Source organism: Pterocles gutturalis, unplaced genomic scaffold (assembly GCF_000699245.1).
Source record: "Pterocles gutturalis isolate BGI_N339 unplaced genomic scaffold, ASM69924v1 scaffold44825, whole genome shotgun sequence".
Lineage (NCBI taxonomy): Eukaryota > Metazoa > Chordata > Aves > Pterocliformes > Pteroclidae > Pterocles > Pterocles gutturalis.
The window spans coordinates 24111-46543 of record NW_010144954.1 but is presented as its reverse complement, the minus strand read 5'-3'; the positions used below and the strand labels follow the sequence as shown (position 1 = coordinate 46543).

The 22433-nt window shown below is 35.9% G+C and overlaps 1 protein-coding gene across 1 annotated transcript in view; it reads right to left on the bottom strand.

The window, feature by feature from the left end:
- LOC104470357 (otogelin-like) overlaps window positions 1-22433 on the bottom strand; it is a gene marked incomplete at its 3' end in the record, with an annotated part of 51793 nt that overhangs the window by 5643 nt on the left and 23717 nt on the right. Inside the window, exons 14-27 of the mRNA XM_010085239.1 lie at window positions 20756-20888; window positions 19562-19739; window positions 17597-17721; window positions 16043-16255; window positions 14286-14451; window positions 13716-13790; window positions 12285-12328; window positions 11013-11166; window positions 7856-7963; window positions 3559-3697; window positions 3167-3301; window positions 2685-2831; window positions 2402-2521; window positions 1399-1515 (exon numbers count right to left, since the gene is read on the bottom strand). Of these exons, the coding sequence (XP_010083541.1) occupies window positions 1399-1515; window positions 2402-2521; window positions 2685-2831; window positions 3167-3301; window positions 3559-3697; window positions 7856-7963; window positions 11013-11166; window positions 12285-12328; window positions 13716-13790; window positions 14286-14451; window positions 16043-16255; window positions 17597-17721; window positions 19562-19739; window positions 20756-20888 (1854 nt within the window). The remainder of the gene's footprint in view (window positions 1-1398; window positions 1516-2401; window positions 2522-2684; window positions 2832-3166; window positions 3302-3558; window positions 3698-7855; window positions 7964-11012; window positions 11167-12284; window positions 12329-13715; window positions 13791-14285; window positions 14452-16042; window positions 16256-17596; window positions 17722-19561; window positions 19740-20755; window positions 20889-22433) is intronic.

The window sequence follows — 22433 nt, the reverse complement described above, 5'->3', positions numbered from 1 at the left end:
ATCACCTCAATACAAAGCTATGACTCTTTCAAAATCTAATATATGAGAGTTTGAAGTATTAAAAACTTTAATTTAAATTTTTCCTGAAACACAAGAAAAACAGTTTATTAAAACACATCATAAAAAATTGTACAGGACTTAGTAACACAATGAAATCAATGACCCATTAAGAACATGCACACTAAGATGTTGATGTGAGCTTATGTTTTGTATGGTTTTGTAATATTTAAACCATAATAAACTATAAAGAAGCTTATTTAATAAGAGAAACTCTCTCTAAATTGATCACAAATCAATGAATCTCAGAACTGTTAAGAAAGTTAGATATACATAAAATGTAAGAAATAACAAACTACACAGAAAACTTATTTTCACGTGAGTGGTTCATTCTCTTCATGTTGTTAGACAACTTCACAGGTGAATTTGTAATTTTGCCCTTACATTATTTTGAAGTTCTAAGTGACAAAATTTCAAAGAGAACGGTCAATGCTAATTTGCTTATTGAATTGTTACACATTCTACATGGATTTACACTTGAGTAATACTTACACACTTAAGAGGAACTTAGTTGCTACTTATGTTATACAGTGGACTAAATCAATGTTACATTAATACGATTTTAACATCAGCTTCCCCTTTCCTCCAAAATAATATACAAAGCAACCCTGTAAGATTCCTGGTTGTCTTTCATGTGAAATCTCCTTTCTCTCTAGGAACCATTCTGACATTTACACTCTTTAAGCCATGCACATCTTGGGATATGTCATTTTCCATATAAGACCTAGCTCTGGAAATTGGTCCCCCTCTCATTCTCCAATTGAACCTGGGCCTGTTGGTTGTCAGAACATGTTGTATGGGTCATTTATTTCCTTATGTGGTTGCCTGAGTAAGAAGATACATGCATATTTTCCTCGGAATGATTTATTCACATCTGATAATGCCTATAAGAAACTGACAGTTTATTTAAATATGCCTGAAAAACGTACGTGCTGTGCAATGCATTTGAGACAAATGAAGCAAGTGGTTATGCTTATGCAAACAGTCCTTGGGATGAAAAAAAAGATAACACAAATTGGGTGTAATTATGTCTGCATTAACTACAAAGGGGACTAATAGGACTACCCATATTGTAGAATGCTAAATTGGTACCAAAGTGGCTTACTGTCTAGGGCAGCTAAGTGCAGATAGCCCTTTAAACACACCCATTTAAACATTCACATTTTAGAAACAGAATAGGTATGGGTTAGACTTTCTCCGTGTTCTCTTTTGCTGTTGTAGTCAAAATTATTACGTTACGGAAGACAAGATGAAGATTTAAAGTGATGTGAGTTGAAGAATAAAGTTTCTCTCTAGTGATATGCTCACTTTGACATCTTTCTATACGTCACCACAACTCACCACTGGATGGCAAGCTTCAAATGCTTCACTTAAGAGTATTCCACATTCCTTCTTGGCAAATGGCTCTCTAAGGGGATTCAAACTGCATGGATTTCGAATGTCAGAGCTGTCAACACACTTAAGCAGAAAGCAAAATCAAGGTGAGAAATTTGCTTCGTAACCAGTGTGTTTGAACTTGCAAAGCATAGGGCTTTTTTTTGTTGTTGTTGTTTTTGTTGGTTTTTTTTTTTTAAAGGGATATAAAACACAAAACAAATGCATCATTTATGAAACTAAAGCGAGACTAAAACATGGAATTAAAGGGGACGATAACCTGCAGAAAAGGAGAAGGACACAATCTGAAGAAATGTTTAGTTTATCTGAGAGTTGCAGTAAAACACATACGTATATATAGGTCTAAACAGAGCTGCCATGCAGTCCCAATCTGCGGCCCTTACACCTGAATAGTGCAGCCTACATAAATAAAAAAATCACTTGGACAACATACATTAAAAGGGTCAGAAATCAGACCTTTTTACTTTAACTACTGGGAAGGAACATGTCTGTGAACACCACTAGACATGTGACATTAAAAAAGTTCGATTTTTAACTTTACAGCATATGGAAAGAATATTTTTAATTTCCATTGCTATGGTTTCACAGTTAAATATTTCCCAGCTATGAAAGATCAGTTAAACTGACAACACAATCTAAAGTGAACCCACAATTCTTCCATTACATTAAAAAAAAAAATGACTACTGTTCAAACAACGCTTTCAGAAACACTGGTAGATTCACAATATTGGACAGCGTTTTTTGCTACACTATAGAGCTGTGTATAAGAAAAGGGAATTATTTTCTTCTCCTTAATGGATCATGTAAGAACCATTGATATTTCCATTCGCATTGATGCCTGATTGATACTTCCAGGAATAAATTTCTGATTTAATTCTAGATAAACTATATGATATAACGGCAAAAAACCTAGTAGCAAACACTTTTTTTTTTTTTTTTTACTATGTACCTCTACAGCTGTCCAGCTGTTTCCAAACTCTTGTGAGTTTGTTAATTCTAAGTTATCTGGAGTCCTCAATTCATTTACTGTCTTCAAATCAAAATTTCCACATAATCCAGTCAATTTATCCTGGGAAAAAACATACATACATACAAATATATATATAAATAAAAGTGTATTTCCATATGATTTCTGACATTGTCTATTCACTGAGTAACAATAGCATCCTACTTAGTGAGACTTACATAAAGACCTCAAAGAAACGGCAATAATAGTGTTGACTTCCACTTACCTGCCACTGATGACCCATCTGTACATGAACTGTTGTTCTCTGATCCCAAAGAATGGTGATATGCTCATTAGGAAAATGAACAACAGTGAAAAATCCAGCTTTCCATAACTGTATTTTCTGTTCTTCAGCTATGTAACTAGATAAGCTCTGCTCGAAATAAAACAAGGCAACTTATAACATAAGTAATGTCTTCACAAAATGTTCACTTGACAGGAAATGAAAAACCCAAACAAAACGAACAACAAGGTTCTCAGACAGAAGTCCAAAAAATGACAGAAGGCTACATAGGGATAAATGCTTAAACAAAAGTGGTCCGGACTTCGATTGTGAATTGTGTTGTGTTTTTATGATTTTCCCATTTTAAAAGTTGATTTTATATCAAATTTACAGGATGGTTAACGGCAACTTTGCTAACGAAAGGAAGAAATACCCAGAGAAGTTCATATGCTACCTTTTGATCAGTGCTCAAGACTGAAACTTACAGGATTTCCAGTTTCATCATCAAATATTAAAAAAGATTTTCCAAAAGTAATGAACATGTTTTTTCTGCAAATGATTCCAGTATTAAAGCAGTTAATATTCTCTATAATAACAGAAAAACTGGTTGAAGAAGTATCCTGAAGGAAAAAAAAAAGAAACGGACCCTGTTAAACATACTAATATAAATACGTATATTGTTACATTGTTCAGTCAGTAGAAAACTCAAGTCTATAATTACTATGCTATGTATGATTCAAAGTCGAAGCATCATCAAAGCTTAAAAAATAGAACGTAGCACTCAATAAAAAGTAGAGATTGGAAATAAGTAGAAGGGTAGTGTTTAACAGGTAGTATTTAAATACAGTTTTACAGAGGCTTTACAAAAAAGTCTCACCTTAACTAGGTAAGTCTTACAAGTTCCAACAAAGTCATATGTTAGTCCATCAAATGTTCTGTAATGCCGATCCCCATACGCAGTACACATTGATGGGCAAGGATGGAAGGTGCACTGAAATGATCCATGCTGGCAAATGCTGAAAAAATGTAAGACCAACAATGGTAATATCAACTGTAACCATGGACAAATGATCACATCTATTGCACTGAGAAGCAAAAAACCAAAAGCCACGCAAGTATGATGACTGTGGACAGAAGCATTTTGAAATGTTAACTAGAAGCAGCATATATAAATTGATTATCTGAAAAAAATGTACATATTGAACTCATACAGTCTGTATTTCTTCCTGTTAGAATTTATAGGTTCCAGAATACATAGACACTGAAAGAGAATTTTTTTTGTTGAAACAAGAAAACAAAAAAATGCCACCAGAAGTAATGTAATTTATTCTCTAGTAACTTGTATCGATAACATATCACAAGGATAAAGCTTTATTTTTCAGCATCTCACAGAACACTTGTTTCTATACGAGCTGACCCTCAGAATTAACAAGCAATGTGTCCTTTTACTACAGTCTTTATTCACTCTCTGCTTGAACAAGAATTTCAGAGAAGTGCAACGGAAACATTTCAGTAGCACAATTTTGGTACTTAGGTTCCTTAGAAGAACCATGGTTTGGGTTGTTGGGCTTTTTTTTGTTGTTGTTGTTGCCTAGGTATTATCATCCCCAAACCCTAGCCCAACAGTTTAAAAGGCTTCCAGAATAGTTCAAGTTCTGTCTATGGCCACCTTAAGCATCAAAACACTTTCATCACACATACAGTGTCTGTTTTAGACCTTTCTGAATTACTTTTGCTTTGTAACTTCAAATCAGCAAGGCTTTGCAGCACTGGATACTATGTCTCTTTCTGCATTACCCTCTTGCAATCTAAATAACTTTTCAGAATTGACATAAGATTTATAAATAATGGATGGAATTTCATGTCCTGTATCCACAAGTCATTTTTAAAATATTATTTTTTATGTTTTGAAATCACCTCGAAGCTTAAAAAACTTCCCTCAATAAAGACAGCAGAGCTGGTGCCCTGGTATAGCTTTAGTACAGATATATTTATAAATATAGGTTAAACAAAATACAGCATGTAATATAATTTTGGCACATATCTAAGTTTATTTTTTAAAATATTGAATTATTAATTTCCTGATTAAATTAAAGCTTCCCATTTTACAACTAAAATATTAACCTGACTTATGGAAATACTTGATAAACCACTAATGTTTGGCACCTCATAGACTGAAGCACCAAGCAGTATGAAGTTTTTTGTCAGTATAACTTTTCCTTTTCTGTTCATACTGCTATTGTATATGACAGGGTCAGAACACCACTGTCTTCAAAAGAGCAGCAATTACCTAGAAAATATAGGCAGCTCCAACTACTAGTAGCACTATGTTTCCTTCTGTTCCCTTACCATGTGACTTGCATGAATCTGGAGTAATTTTCCAGATTTCCCAAGAGTCCACTTATCGTTAATTTGGCCCACTGCTCGTGTTTTGCATAACTACATATATAAATACACTAAGCACATGGCTAAAATAAGTTAAAAGTACAACATGTGAAAAGTGTTTGCTGTACCAAAGCACAAGTAGGACTTGCCCAGCCAACTCTCATCACCTCAAAGTGGTACCTAAGGCTAAGACCTAATCAAGCCAACGTAGAGAGAGGCAAATAGAAGAAATTCTATTTGGACTGAAAGAATAAGTGCTGCTTCTCACGCTCTCTGAGAGACATTGGGTTTTAGTTTTACTCTTGGCCTATTCAAATCCTCCTCCACATGCTGATCTATTAAGGGCTCATGCAGAAATATTTCTTAACAGGGGAACAGGAGGGAGCTCCTTTGCATACTTTCTTTTTCAGGGGTCAACACATTCACAGTCAGAAGGAAGAGCTTAAGAGGTACACAACGTCTTCAAAGTCCTCTGCACCAGTCCTGTTTCATACTAACATTTATCAGAACCTAGAGAGCGCTAGTTGGAAAAGCAGGGCTACTAGTGTCTTCCAAACTTTAACTACTTTTTTAAAAATAGTATTTCCAGTAAGTATTTGTTTAAGAACACAGAAGGCCCAATTCAGCAGCTCACAAAGACTAACCAGCATTTGTTCAATGGTCTTAATGTATGATAGCAGACCAGGAGAGCTAACTGGACCACCCACCTTACCTTGCACAACACAGCATCAAGATGCTGCTCTGATACCTTCGGCTAGTGTAATAACCTCGTGTTTAATCTCGCCAGCACATGGTAACAATTTCAGGCAGCTGCACTGAAAACCAAACTTGGGAAACCTAGAACTGCAGTTCAGCTACACAGCAGAGCTTAGGTTGAAATTTCCTGACACTCCACTGGTAGTTTTGCCAATTTAAGAAATTGTTTTATTAGCCATTTTACTGTTCAATAGACAAATCAGATTAATAGTTATGTTGCTAATACTCCATCAGATATGAATAAGATAACATTTAGTATCAATGCACACTATTTCTCTGCACCAAATAACACTAAAGTCATTATAACTGCTATGAGTGCCTATGTGGGTTTGTTTGCACAGGAGTGATTCTCACGCTTTGCATGAGCAAAAATGTACATTTCCCTTGACATATCAAATACAGCCCTGCACACACACAGCAGCCTCAAAGACTTTATACACTCTGCATCAAGCAGAGCTTGTTGCAGACTTCCTATCTTTCAGTGAACAACTGATTGCCAAAAAGCCATTATCACTTAATCCGTCTTGGCTTTTGGACATGGAACACTAGAAAAGCCATGACAACCTTAAGGATTTGTACACAAATTAATGGGCCTGGCCTCAGAAAAAAAAAAAAAAAAAAAGAGAGAAAGCTAAACATCCAGTGTCATTCTGCCTGCACTGCTGCTGCCTTTGGTGAAGTCTCATAGAAATTAAACAGGATATAATAGTTCTTTCTGATGCAAGCAATCCCACACCAGGTCCAATTGGGGGGCCTTTGGAAATAAGAGGGTGAATAACCCGGGTCGCTTTACCTGCCTGCCCAGTGGAGATGGCTTGTAAGTCGCATCACCAGTCGACCAAAGCGCTACAAATATCTTCTAGAGCAGATACTGAGGACCTGACGAGAGGCAGAGGTAGGCAGTCAGCACAAGGCTGGAGGGGGCAACAACATCCAGACATGGCAGTGATTAGTGCTGACTGGACAAGCCTTCGCTGTACTAAGCTACACTGAGCTGTGCAGGCCAGGAGCAGCAGTTTACCAGGTGACACCAGTTGAATTTTCCTGGTAAGCTAAAAGAAGGGGACAACAGGAAGGAACTGCTCTGCTGAGAAGCTGGAGGCTACACCACTACCATAGTATTTTGATGCTTGGCAGTATAGCTGATTTTTTTTCTGAGGCTCTGGTAAGACCAATAGTGCTGCTTAGTGCCAGCTTGCAATGTTCAACAGTGGTCAGAGAAGAAAACAGGCAGGGACCATCACAAAACAAGTCTGTTTCAGGATCACGCAGATGCGGTATATTTTCACATCTTAGCTCTTGTGGAGCTTATTGAAATGGTACCATACCATGTCTTCTGAGAGTACTCAAGGAAACTTCACAGAGTAACACAGCTATAGCGTATGTGCTGCATTTACAACACTGGACAGGAAAAGGAATAGGTTTCTGCATGTATTTGAGTGATCCTATCAACTCTTGTCTGTTGGAACATTTCCATTAAAATCCAGTTGATCCGTCAGTTACCTTATCCACACACGCAAAACTAGCAACCAATTTATGTGTTACTGTACTCAGTACATGATGTTGCTCAGTACTCTCCTTAATTTATCATTGTAGGGGGTGTATACATACGGCCACAGAGTTATGTTTTGGGTCCTTAGACTGCTCAGATTCAACGCTAAATGTGAAAATGAAGAAGTAAAAAGCTTGAAGAAATATCACTCAGGTGTAATAATTTGAATGATTTTACCTGTACTTTATGAACACTAGCCAAGGAATATTAATTTGGATTACCTTGATTAAAAAAAAATAGATATTTTTTAAAATCAAGCTTTTTTAAAAAAAAAAAATCCCAAACAGCTGTTATGTTGTTGTGTAAGAACGCCTCAAACAACAAACCCTAAAAAAATGCCACTTAATAGCTCTTTGAACAAATACAAAATTAGTATAAATGATTTACCAACATCTGGTGTGAAATTTATGATTAAGAAACATGAAGGAATAATCAGTCCATAAGCAAACAACTAAAATAAAATAAATAGATCTCTGCTTACCATGTATGACAGGAAGAAATGACTTTGTCACCTGGAAAGTACTCCTTTCCTTTCCATGAACATGGACATTCATCTGCGTCCAAGCACATATCCCCATGTTTAACAAGTCTATAAAAACGAGCGAAAAATATACATTCATCAGAAGTATACCTGGTACCTAGATGCAAAAATATTTTCCTAAACTTTTAAATTATTAGCGTTATTATTATTGAAAAACAAATAATATTTAAAATATTCTGAAATCGAAAAGTCACTATTTCACTAATAATTGAGTAATTTGGGAATTTCCTTTCACAGTTACCTGAATATTTTATCTTTAGTAAGTGCAAGCACTTTGGGTACTAGCCCTTCAACCACTAACCCTGTGGAGACTTACTAATTAACATACAAATTTTAAGGTTAAGGAAACTAAATTTTCCAAGACCTCCTCTAAATTTCACCAAATTTCTTGTAACTCAGATAATTAACTTATATTGAACTAAAGACAAGAAATCTTCCAAGAGATACAGAAGCCATCATGCTCCTTTGCTCTAGTGGTCTATGCTCTTACTAAAAAAAATCAGTAGCTTATTTATTCTAAGAATTTTTAAATGAAGATTTCCTCATCTTCTTTTCTTCATCTGATTTAAAGAGCTTTCATTTGCTGTATAGTTTTCCTATAGCTGTAGTTACACCTCTTGCTCTGTGAATAATTTAATCAATATCAAAAGGGCTATCCATCCTAGTTGCACAAAATTGATTATGTATTTCTGTACAATTGGTACCTTCATGAAAGCAATCACAGATATACTTAACTTTATTAGCAGAAATATTGTCACAGCCTTCAAAGGAGATTTTAATGATAACACAGATAACCATATGCATAACTACTTACAGTTCAACACTAATGCTATAAATTTGTGCTTATAATCACAACTCCTAGAGTAACAGGTAAAAACCAAAAATTAAAAAAAAATTTTTTCCATTAGATATATACATAAAATCCATTAACAAAGAAGAAAAAAAAGATGAATTCTTGCATAGCAAGACTAAATAAAGCAACTAGTCTAAATTTTAAAGTAAAAATTTGTGGCTTTTAATAATGTCCAGAAAAACTGAAATATGAGAGTTAGATAAAGAGAGATCTCAAACAGATTCTATAAATAAATCCAGGAAATATGCCAGAAATATTGAATGATTTTACTTAAAAAGCTGTCTTTTCACTGAGCCCAACAAAGTTTTATTTCTTACAAAGACTGATTCATTTTAAAAAATACATTGTAATGCTTCTGGGTAGGCAAACAGGTATCAGTACAAGACCTAAACGTCCAATAACAGATAGAAGAACACCTTTGATGATAAATCTATCTGCCAAATGAAAATAGTGAAACGGAAACTCTTGATAAGCTACAGCAGTGTCTTCCACACTAACTGCTGTAGCTCAAACCTGGTTTGTGTTCTGTACCTGTTCCTATGCAGGATCCTGTTCAATACAAGGTAAGAAACAGGAACAACTAACATGACACCTACACAGTAAAAGGATTTCTTAAAGGCACCATACAATCTACAATTATCCTTGTTTCTACATGGTAAGTTCTGAAATGTATTTGCATTGAGAAATAAACAGTCTCTTAAAATGGAACTGTTGGGCTGATAATCTTTTTTCTTTTTCAACGTATTTGTTCAGAACTCCAGTACCTCTCTACAGTAACACAAATTTTATACAGACTTTCCTGTGTTCCTAATAATTTTCTGAAGAAAACAGATTGCGTGTTCCTGATATTTAGCACTGTAATTTGGGCAACACACAGCACAAAAGGACAAGTGATTGTAGGTGTGAAGCACATCCCTGACAAACAGGCTGATGACGCTGTTTTGTTTCCCTTGTATCTAAAGGAAAGATGTCATCATTGCATTTATCATGGAACATTTTATTTACTCATGTTAATGAACTGGAAATCTGTGTACTATGACACATTTTTCTTCAGTATTTTATTTTTTCAGATGGAAATTTACCACTCTGTAGCTCTTCTTAATGGGAATGTGCAGACATCATAAAACCACCTCCCTCATTAACCTGAAAAACTAATTTCCCCCCAGGGTATGTGAAGTGTTCTCTGTAATCCATACTTATTTCAAGTATTGTGTCACTTGAGGACAATCAACTGTGAGACCGAAATTCCCACTGGTTTAAAGCTGCTCAGAACTGAACAGGGCCCATTCAGACAGGAAGAACATCACGCTGACACTACATGCAGTTTTTTCCTCACGTTATTACCCTGGCTAAAACAAGTGATAACAGCTTTCTCTCTTGCACAGCCAAGCAAATGGATAGATTTCAATGATCTAAGAATTCACCACAAATGCCCTACAGAGAGGCCTTGCACAGCTCCCCTTTGAAGTACCAGACATTTTTCTTGACGCCTATACTTACTGTCCAACCCACAAAGAACTGCAAAGATACAATGATAGCTATCACACTTCATCATGCTGAACGTTCAGTTTCATCACTATCTCATTATCATCTTCATATTGAGGAGGCTCTCCAGGCATCAACAGTAATTTTAGAGTGACAGCACTCAAAAAATTCAAGCTATGTGCTTACAAGACTAAATCCCATCAAAAAGCAACATAACTTAAACACATATTTGCTGTTTTTATATTCAAAAATCTCCCAGCAATATAGTGCTCCAAAGTCCAAAGAACAACAACAGCTCATCTGCACATTTTCAGTTTAAGTGCCCGAGACTTAAAGTATCCTTTTGAGGGAGAGAATACTGAAAACAACGCCTAGGAACAAAGAAACAAGCCTCCTTCAGTGAAATGTTCAAATAAGAGGTTAGATATCTGAAAATAAACTATCTAGGCAAACACAATTCTGCTGTAGTACAGGGACTGGATCAAACAATTTCAATGCCCTTTCTATACGCCTGTTATTTTGTTTTTATTATTGTGAGGTATTAGACCTTTGGCTGCACCTGTCTCTTGGTTTACCATTTCTTATGCCTTCAGTGGCCCACATCGTTGTGTGGTAAGCCTTCACAAGGCTCCCTCCTTGACACCTCAAATTATCCAAGTAGAAATGTGGTATGTCCTCAGCAGAATTAACTACTCAGTCACTACAGAAATCAGTCATCTATGTTTGTGCACCAAAAGGTGAAAATCTGTCTGTACTCACGCTGGTGGGCAGACACAACCTGAAACACATGGAAGGTGTGCTGAGAAAGTGAGGTTTAGCAGATGATTCTCGCAAGTTCTCTCTCTGCTGAGCTCAGGATCAACTTGTGGATTACTGCAGTTAATATAAATCTGTCCAACAGGGCAGCCGTGTGCTGGGGGAAAAAAATTGACAAGCACATTAGTCTTCACACCTGAAATTTTGTATTCCATAAAAGCGTGCAATAGATTTAGATTAAGAATATGTAACACAAAAGTGTAACATCCCGTAACATACAACTGCCTGTCTCTCCTGAGTGTAGTTAGCTTCACAGAACCCCTACAAATCTCATGTAAAATACTGAAATTAATATATTAATTTAGTAAGGGACATGACTTTCAAAACAGTTAAGTCAGGAATCAGCCCTCCAAAACAGACATGTAAAGTACTACCAACAGAAAGCAAAAAATTTAAATAAAAGGTCCAAGAGCTGGATGTGACTTTCCATGCTGGGAGCCACTGACTACGAACAAAACAACTCTACTGCACAGTTTAGTCTGGGTTGCACCGAGCATGCCTTGTATGTGCAACAAAAATGCCCAAAGTGGTGGCAGTGTTTTCAAGTGGTTTCGGTTGGTTGCTGGCTTTTTGTTTATTTATTTACTAGGGAGAGAGGTTCCAGGTAATTTTCAAATCAGTATAACCACTACCTTCAAGTGCACAGATTTCTGCTAAAGGCCAAAGAATTGGCAATTGTAGAACTGAAACCTCAAATAAAAGTCCTTCTCACTGAAGTAAAAGAAGCATCATAACAGAGCACAGACCACAATACTTAATGACATACTGTAACAGAAAAAAGCAGTTGTTACATTCTTTTTCTTAACTATGACAAAATATTTTTTCATATTTCAATTACTCAGGGTTTGTGGAGGGAAAGAAAAAATACCAGTGAAAAATTACTGCCAGTATTCAGTTCCCACAACTGCATCAAATGGGGAAAGCTAACCTTTGTCCTACTGAAGTTCTGCTGTTTGTCATGCAGCTAAGCTTGACATTAGCAATCCAAAAATATTAGTATTTTAAAGCACTGGGGAAGAAAAAGTATTTTAGACAGTTATGCTGCTTTTTTGCACCAGCCTTGTTTTCAATCACACAAATATACGATTCCTAAATTATGGATCCCCTCGTGCAAGTTATTAATTTGTACATACTGCACAATCTTCAACTACAGATAAGAGGTTCCATGGAGAATATATATTCTTTGGACTTGAAGTATCTTCTCTCTTCACTCACCTATTACGTTGTTATCACAATTCATTACTCCATCCCTGCAGTGGCTGCAATAAAAATACATTAAGAAGTAATGAGAGCCAGGAAGATCTGAAATATTAATGTTTTCTGTTTAATAATGAAGTATACAGTACGAATCAACACAAAATAACTTTATAAATATGTTTGCATTGAGCAACAGAACCGTGGATAAAGCGTGCATTGCCTTAACAAGTAAAGAATATTCATTACACTTCAAATTTTTGCTTTCTGCATAATGTTACTATGGGTTAAAATGCCTGGGCTGACATAAAAATACATACAGAAATGCAGCACTATACTGCTCCCAAAGACATCAGTGCAGTACGAATAAACTAAGCCCTGTACGTAACAAAATCATCATTATGTAAAACAAAAGTGCAATCAGCAATAGCAGCAAAATAAAACAAAACCCTAAACACACATACCTGTATGTCACAGGTACAGATAGATACAGATTTATAATAATCAGTATTTATGGACACTAGGCAGCTGACAAGAGAAAGAGGAAGAATGAGTGTGTGTTTTCACTAAGTGTCCCCATTGCAATAGGTGTCTGACAATATTAATCTCTTACACGGCCTTTACAACAAACCAAAGTATTACACTGATCTATCACACATGATTTGGTCTGTTCTGCTTTTAATTAAGTGCTGTGCTTTTAATTAACCGATAAAGGCAGTGATAGCTCAAACATTACTTCAAGAGAACAAATTCTGAAAGCTTGTTTTTTACAGAACTTGTCCATGTTACTTAACCTTTTCCAGACAAAACTAACTGTTGAAAAGGATGCATCTGGCAGCAGCCAGAATAGTTTAACAAGTTTTCCTCCTTAATGTCACGATTATAATGATGCAAATGGAAGAGCAAGAGGTCAAGAACAAATGCTACATGTAAGGAAAATGAACAGAGATGCTTGTTTAACTTTGGCCACAGAGTTGACAGTTATTTGTGCTGTTTCTTAGCTTATAAAGCCACATTGCTCTTTTACACTGATTCTATACCAGCAGAACATAGATTTGTAATAATTCTTCATAAATTGATTTACAATCTGGTATAGGGAAGGAGAATAGTAATGAAGGTCTAGCTGAACAGACCTCAATGAACAGTCAAGAAATGTCTGGAGTTTTCTGGAGCTCTCCACATTAGTATGGATCTACAAAATCACAGTGGATAGTGGCTTTTCTCTCTGCTTTGCGCTTCAGTATTTTGGATTATAAACACAGCAGCCTGAAAACTTAAGTTCTAAAGAATCTCTGTCCAAACATACATAGGAAACTGCTGTAGGTTTATTCTGTATGTTTCATTTAAAAAATCACCAAAAACAAAAAAACCAACAGGCTACCCAGAATGATTTGACAGAGCTCTTAGAAGAGACACCATTTAGTCAGGGGAAAAGACAGTTTTGTATCTTACCATTTGCCTAAAGATGTCATAACATTTTCTCCAGGGGGATAGTCAATTCCTTGAAAATAACAAGGGCATTCATTTCTGGAGTAGAGAAAAAAACATGTAACTGTTATTAACTCAAACTGAAGGAAGAAAAAAATTCCCATTGACTTAATTGCTGTTAAAAGCTCAGTTGGTTGCTTTGTTGGTTTTGGTGAGGTTTTTTGGTTCAGTGGGTGGGGCTTTTGTTGTGGTTTTAAATATAAGAAATCGATCTCGGTAACTACTGATACATATTGCGATATAACTTCAGCACATTCCAAACTAAATCAGTAACAAAGCATAACCTCCACACAACAATGGACACATCTTGTTTCTCTTATATGCCAAAGCCTAGACAATATGTAACAATCAGCCTTGGAGACATGGGATGAGTGCCAGTACTATTGCTGATCAACATACAGGTTTTCCATAATTCATCAAGTTTACAGACGAATATAGTCTACCAGGTTATGCATTTATAGGTTTTCACTCTGACTTGCAAATGCAGTGGTCTAAAATAGCAAGTGTGCTTATTAGAACTGCAACTTTACCTACCTCTGTACACATCGCTCGGTCTTGGAATTCAAATACATTCCAGAAGGACAAGCACAGCCTTCAACACAATCACTGCTGCATGTCTCTGGCACAGACAGTGCTTGGCAGGTTCTGCCACAGGTAGATACACAAGTACTGTACTCCTTTGTATCTTCACATGAAAGAGCTGTCCAAATGAAACAGATCTCTCAAATTACAGTGCAAGAGACTCGAGTATCTCCCAACAGTTTTCTGATAAACATCTACATTCTTTCATTCCCAATCACATTAAATTCCACTAAAATTGCTATTTTGGCACTATGCTGTGTAAACTACACAGATGTAAATCTGCAGTAACAACGAGTACAATCAAGTCTGCGCAGTTAATCCAGATTTACACTGGGGAAACCGAACAGTTGAAGCTTTTTTTCCCCTCTAACTCTGAAAACATTTGGCTCTTGCGTAAGGGCTTTAGAAATGGACAGCATCTTAAAAAAAAAAATTTAAAAGCAATAAATAAAATGTGTGTACTTGGCAGCTGTTACACAATACCATCTTAAGTTTTCTTACATATATATCTCTCTATAAAGTTCTACTTTAAAGAAAAAATCTGAAGTTCTTAAACTTTAAACGTTTAAACGTTTTAAACTTTACAAGCACAACTTTTAAAATATATTCTAATAAAACTACACTTGCTTCTAAAAAAGCCAAATAAAATTAAATGGTTTGAATGATTCATTCAGTCATAGTGGACACAAGTCATTCCTGCCATGACAACCGAAAACAAGACAGTCTTTTTAGAGATACATACAGGTACTCCAGCTTGTGATGCTTAAGCAGGACCAACTTTCCAAAATCCTCTTTATCACACAAGATGGATAATTACATGATGCAATGAAAACTACCTGATATTAAATTCTTGAATGTTCCTTAGAAAAGATTTTAAGGCTTGTTTATGGAGCCAAACCTACTGAAATATCAGGGGTGTCAGTTTAGGGCTGTTTTATAGGGTTTCCAATTCTATAATTTTAGAAATATGCACACGAGGGCACTATGTATCCTATCAACATCTTTTGCATCACTAGAAGTTTATGTAAACTATAGAATTTAATAATACTATCCCACTCCTCTATTTGTGAGGCATTATAGACCAGATGAGACACGACTTTTGGCTACCTCTATCTAAATTCTTCCATTCATTTTAAATTAAATATCAAGAGTACCAATTCTCCACACTTATTTCAGCACTCTATGTATTTCAGTGTCACTGACAGTAAAAGAATAAGCTAAAAGAGATTGTCAGACAGCAGAAGTTGACAATAATCCAGCTAAAACTGATAAATACATCACCATCATTTTTTACCTCATTCATTTAAAGAATGAGGTAAAACCTAGCATCTACGAGAAAAAGAACAAATCTATTCACGCAGCACATGAATTATGTCAACACAGGTATGAGATATTCAAAGCCATATAAGAAATATAGTCATTTTTAAAACTGCATACGTTTGAAGCCCTCCAACTAGTTAAAAAAAATATATTTGCACTGTTTCTTAAGTCAAAAGAACTAAAGACAACTATAAGAAACAATCCTGTAAAAACATAGGTTCTTTTTTTGTCTAGACAGAATTAGTACCATACCCTGTACACAAAAGGTCGCGCTAGAATTAATCCTCTTCTCATTTCAAAGATTATAGTAATTTAATTTTATTTTCTATTTGTCATTCTAAAGTCCTCAAACAGTAATTATTTAAGACTAGAAGAGAAAGACAACTCACCGCAGTCTGGGACACCTCCTCTGAAATCTATTACAACTCCAAATCTTCGGCAATGATGAGCATAATGAGCCAGAGCAGAGCAAAAACAAATCTGTCCACATTTGCAAGTGTCTCTTCTGCACTGCTCAAAATAGGGAATGGGACTCAAATAGGGGTAGCATGGAGCAAAAAGCTCTTTCATAAGGATGCTACAAGCTTCCGCTGCATAAGAGGCTATACAAATAACAGATTAAACACTTTCAGTGAGAGAGTTCTAAGAAGACTTGGAATAAAAAGTATTTTCTATACAATGCAATTGATCATGGTTACACATTATTGCTGTATGTATCTTTCTGACTTGGAAAACTTTACAATATACAGACAGGGCCTACATACTGATTCATGGATGTGGGTTAGCAAGAGATTCTACACACTACCCAGTGCCTTTCATAAACACACAGGATTAAACTCTCTTCAGTTTAAGTAATTCCCAGTAATTACTTTCAATAGGTCAGTATTCTAAACAATAATCTGTTGTTACCCATCGTTTCAGCTGCATAAGGCTGCAACCACACCCAGCACTATCGCACAGAACAACAGAGGTATCAAATAGTCATGTAAGAAGCTCCACACACAGCACTCACCTGAATATCTTAATTCTGAATGCATTGAATAATTGTGCAATAGTGGTCAAAAGAAACAATATGCTATATTAGCATACCTAGGAAGAGATAAATTATTTCCCACAAAATAAGAGAGACGCATAAACTAGGACTTCAAAATTCCTTTTTCAGCATTTCTGACTTCCTACACAGCTCACTTTTTTTCTACATTCATGTCCAAACCCACTACCAAGAGTGCAGCTTCTTAGTGCTACATATTTTATAGACACTCAGAAGATAATACGATGTTGTAGCAGGAGATGTGATGATTTCGTAGCACTGCCGAAACTAGAGGCAAACCCTTTCTCAATATTTTACCTCCGTATTTTGCCTAAAAGTATGTAGAATCCAAGACAAAAAGTGGTAGGAACTATGAAATGGATATAACTGATCTACAAAGTTCATCATTATTAAAGGATGTCTTAGTGACCACCTGTGGTCCTCATGGCTTCAGCCACTAGCATCATTCCTCAACTGTACCCTTTCAGCTGAATCTAAAGGCCAGCAGTGCATAACTTTCTCCTACTCACTCTTCTCCATAGTAGGCAACTAAATCAAAAGTTTTGTCTGTTCAGTATCTTCAAAAATGAACGCTGCAATACTTTTGAGTCTCCAGCTTAACCACCAGCATCGTCAGCACTCGACATACTACCAACCAATGCTCTACACATTGTAAGTGCATGGCAGAAACAAAAAGGGCGTATTTCAAGTGCCTCTGCAAGTATCAGAAAATACTTAAACAACACACTACATGATTTGTTAGGGGATTGAACTCAACAAATGCTACCTATAAGTATTCATTTTTTCAGTGAGTAGGACTGTTTATGACTTTACCCAATCCAACTAGGAAAGTCAGCACATGCGTAATAAGTAGATATGCATTTTTCAGTAACAATTGACCCTCACTGCCCACCTGCCTGCAGATGAATATCACACGGATCCATTTGCGAACTATCATGCACAAGAATGCATGCTGATGAAGTCTTCCATGTGCTTCCAAACAGCTCTGGAGTGCTTTCAGTTACTCCAACTGGAGATCTTTTACAAAACAGAAGTCAGTCACAAAAGACAGAGTGCATTTACAGAATGCTCTCAATTCTACCACCCCCTTTCAGCAGAGATGATTTAAACTCCCCTTCCACTGCTCCATATTCTAAGGCACTCTCCCGTAAAGCACAGTCAGCTCAAGTTTCACAACTCTTCTCTTCCTTTCGCAGGCAAAGACCCAGAAAAGAAAGAGAAGATCTGCTCCAGAGTCATTAGATACTCTGTAAGGAAGGACAGATCAAAACAGACCAAGTTCCATTTTCAAAAGAGAGAAGAAGCGAGCACCGCTGTCCTGAAAGTCTGCACTCTCTTATTCATACTTTTGCCTCCTCAGTGACATCTGATCCATTTTTATCTCTTGTCTACCTATAACTTCCTGTCTGTTCCTGGATAGCTGACTTCTCAGGCTCTCTAGTCCCTCCAAGAAAGAGGAAGGAACAGAAATCCAAGAGTCCAGAGATGTAACTGCAAAAGCAACTGGACAGATATCCATGAGGTCCAGGTTAGCTGAGGGGCAGCAGAAGCTGAAAGACAGAGAGAGACTTTGACCAAAATAACCGAGGAACATGGATGTTGTACAGGGAGAATGTTTGGAACCATGCATTTAAATATGGGATGTTACACTGCAGGGAAAAGAATGCATTAGGTATATAATCAGTAGTATTACTTCTGGTAAAGTAGCTGGGGGTGGAGATGTTGCAAAAGGCAACACCATCTATGGCAAATTGGGTGTGGATCAGGTGTTTTGCGTGCATGTCAAGATGCTTGCACCTTCTGGTCAGTATCATGTCTGTAGTTCAAGGGTTTTTCTCACAAATATCATCTACTGAACAACTTCTCATTTGAGAACAAGTCCAAAGACTATAATCAAAAATATACTACAAAACTTACTTGCTTCAAACAGAGAAATATTTTAAATATTTCATAGTATAATATTTAAATATTACATAAGTATAATATTTAAATCTTACAAAATATTTTACATAAAGTCTTAATTGAGATCCTGCCTATATATTTCCTAGTCTCATTATAAGCAATATTCTGATTATACTTTTTAATCTTTAAGATAAAAATTATTCAAAAATCCATGACATATTTTTGTGCTTGCGTGGTCTTACTTGGGAACTATTGTGGAAAGTTTTCCCATTTTTCTATTAGTTTGGATTTTAAAAATTACAACTATTTTGTGAGAAACACATTTTCCTCTTTTTTTTCCCACTTGGTCAAAGAAATATTTTGTCATGCTCTAAATTCACTTTCTCCTTCTCCCACTTCCATTAGGCTACTCAATCCTTTGGAGACCAGTTTTCTTTACCATCTGTAGGAAATATACTGCAAAGAAGCTGGACAAACAGCAATCTTGACTGTGGTGCTCAGGCAGCTATGACTACCTTTCACAGCATCACAACAAGGCAAAGCTCAGGCAACAGTCAATTCCTGGTGCTGGCCTGCAGACACTGAACAATGGAGGCTCTGTCGAAGAGAGCAGATCAGAACTTGGAGCAGAAAATAGGAGATGGAGAGAGATAAAGAGGTTTGCAGGGAGGCAGAAAGTCCCCTACACAGGCCATTCCATATTTTGGACAAAATTTTTCATATAAACTAGCACTTATGAGTCATATATATTTCACTGTATTTTTACAATAAAATATTTTAAGCAAAACCTGGCTTACAGATTTTCTGTTAGCAAGCTAAAACCTACTACCTCACTAACACAAAACCTGAAAATAAATCTTCTTGCTATCTATCCATTCAGCTTCAGTACATGCTTGGTCTACCACTCTAACTGTAGATATTCATATACAAATAGAAAACTTGCAGCTATTCATACAAAAAATCATCCTCCATGTTTCCATTGAAGGTTCCACAAAGGCCCACAGTATCATCTTTCCACCGTCCATCAGCTTGAAGATAAAGCCTCAGTCCTTCTCTGTCATACAGTATCTGTAATCCAACATGTGTCTTTACTTGAAGAAATACAGAGGAGAGTTTCCGTATTTCAAATAACTCTGGTGAGTAAAAACAGAGATTGTTGAAAGGTAAACGAAACCTGCTTGCAATTTGCATTTTGTTTCTTGTCATTTCACTGTCTTTGTTTTATATTATTTTCATGTAAGTTACATTTTTTCCTGTTAAGGCCCTAATGTCCCCAATCATTGATTTCTCACAAAACATTACACTGATTTAGACTTTAAAGAAGAAAACAAGAAACTTATGACAGTCACCACACTTTCTAAAAATGCATCCAGAGTTCACTGGAATACTCATATACGTTAACTAAAAGCAAATCAATTTAAAAATAAAAAGTATTGCAGAGAACATTGCAGACCATTTATTTTAGACAACCTAACCCTAATCCGAGCAACGCACTTCCTATATTAAAGCCTTTTTTGGGAAATTCCCAAGAGCCATGACCCAACAGACATTAAATGTACTAATGATTTGCATATAGAGCTCTTACTGAAGCCAATGTTGAATCTCACAGAACACAGTCATGTATTCATATGTAGAATACTTGGTTATATCTTCCAGAGGGAGAGCTTTAAAAACTCATTGAAGCAAAAAGACAAAGAAACAAAAACCCCTTTTGTCTGAAAATCTGTGGTTATCTGTAAGGGGCAAGAGGGCTCCTTCAATTTATATTTACTCAAGTTGCTTAAAAAAAAAGAGAAAATAAATTATTCAGTCACGAATCAGAGAAAATAATTTCCCCTCATAAAAGAACTAACCAGCCTTGTAAATGTGAGGGATGGCATTTAGACTTTAGTTAGAGACAAAACATATCAATCTTAACATAAGAGACACTAGATCAATAAAGCTACTGCATAACTCCTACCATCAGTGTAAAAAGTAATCAGCAGTTAATGTGTGAAACATTTCATAAGAAATTAACAATGTTGATATTAACAATATACCACAACTTCAGTATGTTAGCAATATTGATAGTATCACAACATACACATATGCCATTAAAATACTGCTTTAGTGCTTGACAGGAGTTATATGTTTATAAATTATTCCTTACCATCTGCATAAGGCAGGTTAATTTTGTATTGGTCATATACCAAAACATCTCCTGAATGAGTCAGAGTCACTTGCCTCTTGGGGTCCTGTTTAAGAATAAGGCTGATTGACTGGATACATGATCCATCCTGGTTCTACAAGTAAGAGCAAAACAAATTAAAAAAAAAAATAATATTTAAGTAGGTTGAATGTTAAATAAGAGTGCACATAAAGCTATAATTAGTGGGGAACTAAAAATTTTCAATTTTATCTAGTTTCTCAGCAGAGTGGAATGATAAAACATATAGCTTCACAGCTAAGTAAGGAAACTTAGTATTTTGAATTATTTCACATGTTTAAATATAACTCTAACCTGTTATGCAAATACAGCTCAAAAGGGGAATTTGGAAAGAGAAACTTAAACAATTCTTACGTAGGTTAGTACAAAGACACTTCCAGTTCATGAGACCCCCTGACTAAAGACCCATCAAGGCTGAGTTAATGCTCAAAACCAAGGCTGCATTATCCACATAGCAGTGCACAGAAATCCAAATTTATACTTTAAAGTGTTCTGATATATCCATCTTTTTTAAAGCATATTTAAGATATAAAATTCCTTTAAAGGCAAACAATAACAAAAGACAGAAGCATCTTGTGAATCATTATTTAACACAGCATTTAAATTCATTTTTTCTGAGAGGAGTTGGAGAGTATGTTCATAAACTCCCTGGATGAATACTGATGGAAGAAAGGCAGCATCATGTCAGCATACAATACCACAACATCCTGCTGGCCCAACTTGCTTATTGTTACTACCATTGCTTATTCTTATTTCAGTTTTCTAATTAAGTCAAAACATGACATAGAAAAAACATGAAAGGGAATAGTTCATTTCAGTCTGGATGAAACATACTCCAAAAAAAAAATCCTAGATCAACCTCATCCCACCCACCCTCTTCAGTGGCACGTAATTGTCAACATCACCAAAAGTAGCTACATTGACTGAAATCCTAAAAAACAAAGTATTGAGACTCACATGCTAAAGTTTCACAACATAAAGCAGTTACATAGACTCCACAAGAAAATTTCACAACAGCTTAAATACCAGGAACTGAGAAGTCAATTATAGTACACTTGTTTTATGTTAGTTAGGACAGATTTTTTTCCATTCAGGATTCTGGTACCTTTTCAAGTTTATAAGGAACTCACTAGGGCCTATGCTGACGTATAGACAGAATTGTTTTTAAACCTTCATCCATTTGTTTTAACTTTAATTATTTTTACAGGTGGATGATTCCCACACAAGACGTGAAAGCCCACATGGCCCACATTTTGTAAACTTTGGCATGAAGAAACACCCAGACAGAAAAGCCTTCGAGACAGCCTAAAAAAAGTCCTAAAGCAAGTCATTTAAGTACCAACCAGTTTCAGGAAATCCCAAACTACTTAATATTCATGAATATTTTATGTTACTCTAGTGATCTTCAACTAGACACCATACTGCACAGGTGGAAAGTGGCACAAGTCTGAGGCCTACTAAATATTGAATGTTTCCAATGTATCACAGTAACAAATACACCTGTACTAAGTAACATGGCAACTAGCCAGACAGATGATTAACATTAGTCAGTTCCTATCAAAGCTCCTAGGCCAGGACTTCCACCTTTCAGAATAACTACAGATACTTTGGCTTTTGATGA